General features: G+C 30.8%; 1 protein-coding gene across 20 annotated transcripts in view; it reads right to left on the reverse strand.

Annotated features, from left to right (window-relative positions):
- Positions 1-12,140, reverse strand: part of LOC143225218 (histone acetyltransferase KAT7-like) — a 134,079-nt gene that overhangs the window by 64,106 nt on the left and 57,833 nt on the right. For 18 of the 20 annotated variants that reach the window (XM_076454250.1, XM_076454249.1, XM_076454244.1 and 15 more), the window contains one exon: positions 1,856-1,945. The exons of the other annotated variants lie outside the window; for them this stretch is intronic. In XM_076454250.1, the coding sequence (XP_076310365.1) occupies positions 1,856-1,945 (90 nt within the window). The remainder of the gene's footprint in view (positions 1-1,855; positions 1,946-12,140) is intronic. 20 annotated transcript variants of the gene reach the window in all.

Consider the following 12,140-nt stretch of genomic DNA (forward strand, 5'->3'; position numbering starts at 1 on the left):
CTGAGAAACATGTCACAGTACAATTAACCTATTGATGAGTAACTGATGATACCAAAGATCAAATAAATACACAGACATCACTTATAACAATACTTCAGAAAACACACTGAGGAACTTCAGTTATGTATTTAGATTGAACAAGTAGATGCTCTCGGAGTTATAGGAGGTTACTGAAGCTGTAAACTAAAATTGAGGAAATGTCTTATGAATGTTGAACTAAGTAAGCAGATGTCAGTGAGCTTTTAAGGAGATATACAAATTTAGATGTTCAATCTTAAGACCTTGATTAATGAGACGACATAATCAGACCATCGTTCTCAGATAGCGGAGGAAATACTTTACATGTACAGAGAAGAAATCATGTGGTCAGTTAAATCAACCAAGCCCGTGTCAAAAAGAGGATTAGCAATTAACTGGAGAACATAAGAGTTTGTAAACGAAGTTTGGCAGTTTAATGGTGTGTAGGTAAGTTTTTTCACAAAATAAACTCAAAGCAGTAGTAAACAGAAAAACAGCCATTTTCCTGAGTAGGACAATAATCACCCTTATACAAATATAAAAGGGCTTGGAAAATAAGCTCAGTGAGTTAGTTAGTTAGTCAGCTAGGTATCTCAGTCAGAATCTCAACAGAAGAACATGAAGATGTCTTCATACCCAAGCTCTTTGCAAGTATTATTAATGCCATTATTCCTTGACATCAGTTGCCATGGTAATAGAAGTAACTAACTGTCTATAATAAACCTTAGCAAGTTGGACTGTATATACATATGTGTGTAGCATTAAATGTTTGAAAGTATCAATAAAGTGTTTTACTGGACATCTTGGGTTTGAGTCTCTTTTGTTTGAACTGTAAAACCTTATGTTAGTGCCTATGAGCTCCATTCGTCATGACATCCACACTTAAAAATAAATTTTGCACATGACAGCAGATGGTATTAATTGAAGCTTTGACTAATACTACCCGCTATCATGTGAAAATTCAACCCACTTGGTCTGCCTACAGGTCAGCTCATGATTCTATCACATGACAGGTAAGACAAAAGGAACAGATACATCATAAAACTTGTCTTTCATACAAAACCAGTTTGCTTTCAACTGGTATTAGATTTCCTTAATTCTTTAAACCCATGATCTTTTGTGTATTCTGCCAGAATTGTTAACTTTCATGATATCCTAATAATTATCACTATACATTATAAACTTTACAGCCTTTTTTTTTATAAAAGGTGGTTAATATAGTGATTTTGATTAGTTTTCAGCCAAAGAGACATAAGTGTTATCAGGCACTATCACCAATGGGTAAATCAGGATTGAGGAGTTAATAGAGTCTATCAATTTAGTTTGATATACAATAATTATGATACTATTCTCACACTTTTGTGCATGAAATACAATTTCTTTATAATTAAAAACAAGGTAAATAACTACAATATTAAGAAAAATAAGGAAATTAGAAAAATTTAATGATCTTAATGCCTCAATGTTATCTCAACCATCACTCATGCCTGTGGAAATTAAAACTTTTCAGATATTTTTTTCCCTTCTTACTGAAATATTTATTTAAAGACAGAAAACAAATTAAGGAAAATAATTTAATTATTCTCTTCTCAAATATGTCTTCAGCTTTTGTATACAATAAGTTTTAAATTTTTTTACACATTTTACCCAACATTTGAACATAGTTCCAAATAACCAGAAAGTAATGAGGGTTAAAGACTTTGTAATTGTAATTTTTAAGTTTCAATATAATCTGTACATTATGTTGTAGATTTGAATGAAGACTTTTTTGTCACAATAACTATCCAACTTGTGTGGATGAGTGAAGATGTTATTACAACAAAGCTACTTTACTGACCATTTTTCTTAATCCAAACTTGCTGACAGCACTTTCTTCTAATGCCTTCATTCTTTCTGATCTTCTTTGAGATCTTTCTTTATATTTTTCCTATTAAATTTTAACAGATTATTTTATTGATGATAAAGTTTTTAGATAAAATTTTAAACATATGTAATTTATACATATGAAAAAATTTCTAAAATGACATTAATTCTTGAAAATTGATTTTAATATCATGCTTGTAATATATTCATTTACTGTAACTGTTTTACTGTCAATTGAACATTGTATTATTATGCTATTTTACCCATTTTTAAGAATAACCTTATATTAAGATAAATCTTAAGTTGATATTTAGTCCCTTCTATTCTTAAATCTAAGTGGAAGAATAATCATTTCTTGTTTCCCAAATATTTAAACCATTAAAGTGATCTCACAAATACAGCAACATATGTTCAATATCTCCCATAAGTAAGTATTAGCAGGTAATCTTTATAGAAAGCACACTGTTAATGAAACTGAAACCTAGTTTAAAATACTTTCTAACAAGAAAGAAAGATTAGTACAATCTTACAATCTCATTTAACAGTGCTTCTGTTTTAAAATCACAAGAAAGTGATGAACCATTTTCCTTAACTTTGCTAGCAGAGTGACAGGATATTATGTCAACAAAAATATACAATAACATCAAAATTTTTACTTTATACTAAACTTGAAGGATACAATTTCAGGAAAATAATAAATCATTAATGTTAACACAGCAAGAATAAAAACAAGTGTACACTACTCTTATGACTCCTGGCTACTAACTGTTTTAGTAGGTAATGCTACTCTAACCATAGTTCATTCCTAAAAAAAAAACTAGTGGATGAAATTGCTTGAAATTTAACAACTCTTATAAAAAGTATGTAATTTCACAAAAATAAAGTATATTAATTTTGATATATTAAGTTTTTATATAAGCTTTAAATCCTGGGAATTTACATTAGAAAATGGTTTTTATAAAAAGAAAATACTCAAAGTAAAAATATTTATTCTAAATTTGAATTTTTTACTTTATGTTTTAGTTAATTCTTCTAAAAATATGTAGAAAAACTTTTATGATTCCATAAAAGGTAAATATTTTATTTCTAATTTTTTTAAAATCACATACACTTCCTTATGTTTTCAAGTTATATGCAAGACCAAAAACAATATTTCCAACACAACCACAAAGCAAATATTTTATGTTATCAATATAGGATTTCACATGTAGATATACACATCATTTTAAATTTATTTAATAAATATATTTATCTTCATTTGAAGTTTTTTATTGTACCCACAATTTGGTTTACTGTACTGATAAAATCACAATATCAACAGCATTAATTGTATTCAGTTGTTCATGTAAGTGATAAGTCACAGCCACTCTCACTGACTCCAGTAGATGAATTTAAACATTACATGACAATAAGAAAGTGCACACATGCTCTTGTATATAAAGAATACTTGAATACAACACAATTTGTTTAACTTCTGAAACAAGTTTATTTTCATAAATGTTACTTGAATTTGTTATATGTATTCTTAGAAGCTTCAAGTCTAAGCTCAATAGTTCAAAATGTACGTGCGTATTATGTTTTCATTATGCCAAGTGAATATTAATAACATACTAAAATTTTCCAAGATGTCTTCCAAAACTGAGCTAGAGTATCTGAAGCACAAAAGGGATCTCTCAGTTGATGAAATACTGGTGCTTTTCTTTGCTTCATCATCTCAAGAAGACACCATAGCAACTATCAACAAAAAGCATCCACAGGAAACAGCACTGCTGGATTTCCTCAGATAAAGAAAACTCTCCCCATAATCAAAACCAGTCTAGGATACTGTTACTGGTTCTTCCACAACAACCACAAGAGCCACTTCTTTAATAGCCAGAATCAAGACAAAAAAAAGCCACCCCTGGCTTATAATGCAGAGTGGAAATGAGAGCCCTTCAAGAATGAGCATCACCGACTAATGAAGGATTTTATCTGAGAGCCTGTCTCCAATCAAGCAAGGATGTGTCAGACTCCATTAAAGTTTATCTACTTCTTTTTTTACTCAGCAATGTCACAAAAATAGAAAAAAATAAATAGAATTGCTCATCAGCTAGGGGAACAATGAAACATCAATGCCAGAAAGAAAACAAAAATGCTGAAATATAGCAATGCAGAGATGCCAACTATTTCGAATGACTGAGCATAATGACTGTAGAAAGAGCCCTTTATCATTTGCGGCTTCTAGGCCTGACCAATGTCTCTAAGCTGTTTATTATTAAATTATTACTACTGCTATAGATTGCTCATTTATTTCATATTCTGAATTCTTACTCATAAATGTTGTTATATGCATTGGTGTTTCTATGCCATTTAGAAAACGAGAAATACCCATCTACGAGAGTGCTGATTGGCTGACAAGCACTGATGACGTAACTATGGATTCCCCCAAGTACCCAGTACAGAGAAGCACTGCACTCAAACTATTGGTAGATGTCAGAGATACAAATATTTTTTATTATTTCAAGCACAAACATGATTATTGCAAGTAGCCATTTGAACTATGTCTTTTATTTATTATCAAAATTTATTTGTATCTCACTAGAAATTTTCTTTTCATTCCTTTCAAGCCCTGGGGGAACAATTTATCACTTTATTGTATAGGCCTATATAATATATAATATTTTGGAAGTTGTAACAATTCATAATATTTGTCTGTATGAGCATATAGTCGTAATGTATATACCAAAATCATAATGATTACGCTCAAATCATAATGGTTGGCATCTCTGGTAATGCCACTCATAAAGAAATTTTAGCAATTATTGATGTAACTTTTGCTATGGGCATAACTCACCATCTCTTGCATATTACTAGTTTGCCACACCTTCACTTTATTGTCTTGAAATCTTTACATGTGCTACAGTAATTCCTGTATGTCTAATCCAAGAATTATATCCATTTTTCTCCATCACATACAGATTTTTTCACAAAATATCATATGTACTTTTACATAAGTGAATCATTTTCACCGAAATTGGATCACATTTTGTTATACTTAAAATGTTGTCAAACAATTGCTACAGATTTCTCTAAAACAATCCCCACAAAACTCTTACTGAACATGCTAGAGCCCACAAGAAACACACTGTTAGTACATGAACAGTTAATAGGCAACATGATCTATCATTTCTGGATAGTATTTGTTTGTGTGTGCACTTGTTCATTACTTCCTTTCATTTCATTATTATTTATCCATTGCTATAACAACAAATGGTTGTGTAAAGACCCAAAGATATTCTGTTATATTTGTAATAAGTTTGTGGTAAACAGATAAATGTAAAACATTACAGAATTTGTCAAAATAGCACATTACTCATATTTTGGAATAAATCTTGAGATCCAAAGCAACTCATACACTTGACACAAAGTTTGTACCATTTGTGTCAAAGAGTTGAGACAATAGATTAAAGGGAAAAAAAAGTCTTTGCCTTTTCAAATTGCAATGGTCTAGCATGAGCCTAGAAACCACAGAGATGACTATTATATTTTGCTCATGTGATATGCAAGGCTACAACACTCTAAATAAAAAGAAAATTTCTTATCCAACCTTCTATAAGACCTGTTGCTCATAGACCTGATGTACCTGTATCTACTCCACCAGAGATTCTTAATACAGTTTCATCTTATTATGAATCTGATGTCAATAAAAATGATGATACAGTTGTTTCAACCTGAAAAGTTTCATACACAGTGAACTTAATGATTTGGCAAGGGATTTGGACATTCCAAAGGATTTTGTAGAGATTCTGGGGTAAACAAAATAATAATTTGATCTAAGCAAGTTTTTTTTTTTTAATTCTTGATCTGCAAACATTCTTGCATAACAGAAAAAGTGTATGTAATTTTTGAAATCTATACAGCTGAATTATGGAAAATCCATTATTAAAACCAAAACTTTTATGAAGTTAAATTCATAAGATTGTGATATTGTTCATTTCCTGCATTTCAATGAAAACACTAATAATAAACCTAAATATGATTCCAACCATGACAAACACTTCAAAACCAGCCCTGTGCTTGATCATCTACTAAATGTTTTTCCAGCTCACTCTAACCCTTCTAGAGAACTATCTATTGGTGTACAAATGCTGGAAACAATGGGTAGGATTCCATTCAAACAATATCTACCTACCAAGCCCATCAAGTGGAGCATCAAGTTATGGGTTCTGGCAGAAGCCATGAGTGAATACTGTAAGTGTTTTAGAGAATACTCTGGTAAAGATTAATCTGTATCTTCCAAGGGCTTATCTAGCACAGTTGCAATAATTCTGATGGGAAAGCATCTTAGAAGAGGACACTGTCTCTCTCTCTCTTTACTGAAAGCCTTTATTCTTCTCCAACTCTGTCTGATAAGTTACTTTTGTTTGTAACTTATAGGAAAAGGCAAGACCTACTTCTAAGATATGTTTACAGGTAAGTTAAAATGGAGAGAAGCACAGTTTATAAATTGTAGCTCAATGACTGCTGTGAAATAGACTGATAAAAAACACATTTATGCTTTTTCTACAATACATAGTGCAACAGTAAGAGAAGTGACAAGAAAACTGGGAGACAGAATTAGCAAGCCATAGCTAATTGCAAATTACAAGTTTATGGGAAGAGTTAAACTGGAAAATCAATTTCTCAGCTACTATGCCACAACATGTAGCTTTACTTTAGATTTGTTGACCTCTCTATTGTCAATTCTTTTCAAACAGGTAACCAAACAGGGCAAGTACAAACAAAAGACTCCTGCTTAAAATTAGTGGAATATCTTGTGAAACCACATGCTGAAAGTAGAGAAGGGACTTCTTGTTTGTCAAGCATTCAATTACCAGTTCTGATAGATAGATGCACATGAATGGCTTTCATCTGGAAAGCATTTCTAGCATATGGTGAAAAAAAAAATGCAGATTGCTCCTTGACACAGGTATATAATTAAGATGACTTGCAAACATTAGAAAGTTCATATGTGTGTAAAGCACTTTAGAGAGTAACATACTTCTAAGACTCTTCAAAGAAGATAACTTTCTTTCTAGTAAAGCCAGTGAATTTCTTAAAATCATACATCATATTTCTAGTTTTTTACCAAAACAAAGCCCCCCAATGGCTCAGCGGTATGTCTGCGGACTTACAACGCTAAAAACCGGGTTTCGATACCCGTGGTGGGCAAAGCACAGATAGCCCAGTGTGTAGCTTTGTGCTTAATTCAAAACAACAATAACAACCAAAACAAAAAGTAAAACTCAGTCTGACTCCTTTTCTTTATTAGGGATTTGGTCTTCATAATCCCTTGTTTTTTTTCTAATATTTGTCTTTTTTTTACACCATCACCCAGCAATTATTATTAGATCTTCCCATTTGTGTCAAATGCAATTATATCTTTTAATATTTTAAAACATTTATGTAGCACTGTTTGTTTATGTTTTTCAAATTTTGCACAAAGCTACTCGAGGGCTATCTGTGCTAGCCGTCCCTAATTTAGTAGTGTAAGACGAGAGGGAAGGCAGCTAGTCATCACTACCCACCACTAACATTTGGGCTACTTTTTTACTAACAAATAGTGGGATTAACCGTCACATTACAACACCCCCACAGCTGAAAGGGCGAACATGTTTGGTGTGACCAGGATTTGAACCTATGACTCTCAGATTACGAGTCTAATGCCTTAACCCACCTAGCCATGCCAGGCCTATATGTAACACTGTTTTTTTAACTGTTTGTTTCATTTTTCTATGGCCAGTGTTTTCACAAGGGCATATCTGACTATGCATACAGTCTGGAAGAAAATACATATTCATTTTTTTGTGTGTTATGATACAATTGTTTTTATATATCATACATTACTATGGTCAGTTTTCATTACATTTTTATGCATATCTTATGTTTCTATTTCTGCTAAAAATGTACAGTATCATGTAAAGATGTTAGGACTAAGTCAAAAATTAGATTTCAGGCTACTTTCAAAGAATGATCGAAAGTAAATTACAAGTGAAATATCAATATTTTATTTATCTTCATATTTAGTACAATAGAAACTAAACAAAAGTTCCTGAGATCAGGAAGATCATAAGATCCTTTTTAATCATCAACAGTCCATTTTTTGTACTTTTTAGCAAATCTCAGTCTGTTAATAATATTTGAAGATTGCAGAAAACGATTTTCAACTGCTACACAACCAAACATTCCATTCTCATTGAGTCTTTATGATACTGTAGATCTGGCAACTTTTCTGTAATTTAATGCATAGTCATTTATCTCATGTTTAAGATCAATGGCAGTCTTACTTCTGTCCTGAAGGTTGCATAAACTGAGATAATTAACACCAGTATCATTGAGTTTAGGTGTTCTACCTCTTCCTTTCCTATTTTCAAATTTATCTGTTTCAGTTTCATGATCTAAAGTGCACTTGACAGTGTATGGAGAGCATTTCAAGTCTGTAGCAAGTTATCAGAGTCCAACCAACATCACATGCAGCTTTTATGAGAACTCTCTGCTCTATTAGCAATTTTCTACACATTTTTTGGTCCATGACATGAAAACAAAATTTAATATATAGTTTTAAACACTGTTTTTATCAAGGTATATTTGTGGAGTACTATTAAACCAATTTCTTCTAGCATATACCGTTACTATATGCTAGTACCTTGCTAGCTTCTTACTGTATAGTTAAGGCACTGTATGGGATACCATGACAGTTATTTCAGACCCTAAATTTGATCAGTATATTCCATTCAAGTATTTTTCATGGCATGTTCATGGTTCAAGTATATATGGGAATTCTAAAGAATAATAAGTATCCTCACCCTACCTCATTCAGTTGTCAGAAGGGATCAGTGAAGCATTACCATAGTGTTATAATTTACATTCTGTAATTGTATAGACTATAGAAGAATTAGTCCCATAAAATGTAAAGAATGACAAAATATTTTATTGTTCTAACACTTTTATAAATTTCTGTATGTACAGTTTTCAGTATTTGTCAGAACAGTGTACAACTTTACACTTTGTATGTAAGTTCTCCACAGTTTCATCTCAACTACTGATCTACACTTGGTTATCCATATTGAAATAACTTTTTGGTGACAATGTTGAGCTTTAGGTTTAATTTACATTTACATTCACTCATTATTTATATAAAAATGTCTAATAAAGTCTTTAATATAAATCTATAATATACACTTACTTGTAATTTGCCTAAAACTATAATAAAGTCTTCACTGTACATCTAGATGCTGTATAAATGTATAGTTTATATTTAAATTCTTGACAGTGTGTGGTATCATAATCTGATATGTTATTATTTATACATCTCAGTATAAGTTTTTTTAGTAACAATGTTAAAATAGTTTTCTTTAATTTTCCATTTACTCACAGTTAGCCAAAAACTGCATAATAAAGTTTTCAGTGTATGTCCACATAGTGTATAAATGTACAATAAGCATGTAAATACTTGGCAGCTTAGTATCAGCTACTGATATGTGCTTGTTTAAACAAATCAATGTAGCTTTTCAGCACAAAAATGTTAAAACTTTTCATTTATTTTTGCATCTACTCATAATTTACATAATGCTGTATGTATACTTCTTAATGCATTTCCTACCAGTTTGGTTTTGAGTGTTTTTATTATAATATAGTTAATAAATATTCTAACTTAGTAATAATGTTAAAATGTAGTGTTAATATTTTAAAATTCTACTTGTGACTTGTAATAAACTGTATAAAGTACTTTAATTTATTTACAAACTTGTTTATTCTTACACCTCACAATTTCACATTTACTTCTCATTATGCATGATAACTGAGGTTCCTCTTCTTGATACATACCTTGATTTGTAAGTCTTGTACATAAATTTTATGTAACTTTGGTTTCACCTTTCATAACATGTCACTAAATATTAAACTGTTTTTTATATCACTTTTTCCATTGTAATTTATCTATAAAAAGAACTGTTGGTATTAGACTATAAAGTAAAGACAGTACAAAAGAGTGGGAAAAAATAATACAGTTATCTAACTATCGTAGTACAACTCTCACAAGCTTAACATTCAAAATAATGAATTATGTTTTTATTATGACATAAATATAAAAATCAAGTCAGTTATTATACTTGAATTTAAATGCAAAAGAATACAAGTTCACAATTTCTTTTATTTCAAAGCACTAAGATTAATCCCACTTGCAAAGACATTGAACTGAATACATTGGTAAATCCTGACCCTCACATTTGTGAATCAACTTTGTTTCTAAAAACGTATTTATTTTGAGTTAATATTGCAGTGTAACGATTAACATGAACATATAAACAGTACTGTATGATTTTCGATGCTATATAAAGTCACGTACATATGATTTGCAAAACATGAAATACAATGTATTAAAAGAGGTTGTACTGAAATTGATGCCCCATGACTAGGATTGGTTAAATGTTTTACAACTGTTATTGCACATGCTCAGACACTGGTTGGTTTTATTTTTATTGATAATAATAGTCATAAAAAGTTCAAATACCAATCACAGATGGCAGAACAAGTGCTAAAGTGTAAGGAAAAAGCTTCAGCCTCAGAAGGTGCTTAATTTACAGTCTAAAACCTATTTTTGACTGATTTTGTTAAAATTTTATTCAAACATCATTAAATAAAACAATTTCTAGTAAATAACTGAACAATATGTTACTCTTAAAAAACAAATAAAGTCTGAAACATGTTCCAAAAATTTTCTACAATTTTTTTCATTCAAAATTATGATTTTGCTCTCAGGTCAAGACAAAATGAATCCAGTGGTTATAGGATTAAACCTGACTGGGAATTTTGAAGTCTTGATTAGGAAAAATGCATAACAGATGAACATGCATGTAGTTCTACACCTAACTGTTAATCTGTTTTCATGTGTTCACTAATATGATGTATAATACTTTTCAACGTTTAAAAATACCTAAAATAATACTAAACTATACTAGAATAATGCATGAATTGGATTTTTTAACTACAAGTTTTATAAATTTATATATGTTGATCTGTATTTATATCTATATGCATACCTACAGGTTTTATAGTTTTTTATGAAGTTATATACATGCATGTATATATATTCAATGCAAATGCACAACAATGTGTCATAACATGTGACTGCCAATCTGATGCTCAAAACTGAGCTTGGTGCTATCTTTTAAAGTACAGCTTAAAGATTTCTTTTGTGGAAGATGTTTGTTTTAGATATTTATGTAACATGGCTGAAACTGATCATCAGTGGTGAAAAAACTTGTTATCCTGTTAGCAGCATCATACCAGAAAGAGAGGAACCCTATGCATAAACAAATGATACATGACACCAATACAATTGTTACAATATGTTAATAATCTTTATTGCACAAGTGTTATGCCTGCAATATAAATATTAAATTAGATTCAAGGCTTCTACGTATTCATGTAGTACATTATGGGGCTCCAAATAAACCACAGACTACATTAAAATGATTGGATGTCTACAGTTATTTAGCTGCTGTTACTTGCAAGGTAGTAAAATAAACCTGAGACTACCCTACAAAATACTCAATTATACACTTACTAATGTTGCTCACATTTTATTACAATACAAACAACTATTTTCACTGTAAATTGGCAGAACAATATTAAATGCAGTCCAGCCTCATTATAATTCCATCAGTTATAACTCTCTCTTGGATATGGCACCGTGGTGCCTTAGCTACCAAAAATTTAGTATTACCTGCTGCATTGCTCAATGGCACACTGCTTCAGAGGCTGAAGTCATTACATTCTTTTACAAAATAAAGGGAGAAAATGGGAAAGAACGAAACAAATTGGGAAATATGATTCATTTTCAAAATAGAAAGAAAGTGTCATAAACATAAAATTTGTAAAGGAAAGGTTTAAAGCCATGTGAGCAATTTTCTAGCTACTTGGATTCATGGTATTACAGTAAACTACTGGTTCTCATTGTAGCCAGCTGGGATTACATCTATCTCATCAAACATGACATCATTAACTTCATTTGCTCATGCATCATCCACTGTGCAATGTTTCAGTGAGTCACATTCATAATTTTATTAAACTACTTTTTGTTTTTGTTATACCAATTAGTATAGCAAAAAATTGTAGCTAATACACATTTTGATAGTATATAAGTTTTAAAGAATTTAATTTTACAAGGCAATGTTTAAAATATCCTGAATTTCTCCTAGTGCAACATATGTTCACTAGGCATCCAATCTTCTCTATTT

The sequence above is a fragment of the Tachypleus tridentatus genome, chromosome 9, assembly GCF_004210375.1.
Source record: "Tachypleus tridentatus isolate NWPU-2018 chromosome 9, ASM421037v1, whole genome shotgun sequence".
Classification (NCBI taxonomy): Eukaryota; Metazoa; Arthropoda; class Merostomata; order Xiphosura; family Limulidae; genus Tachypleus; species Tachypleus tridentatus.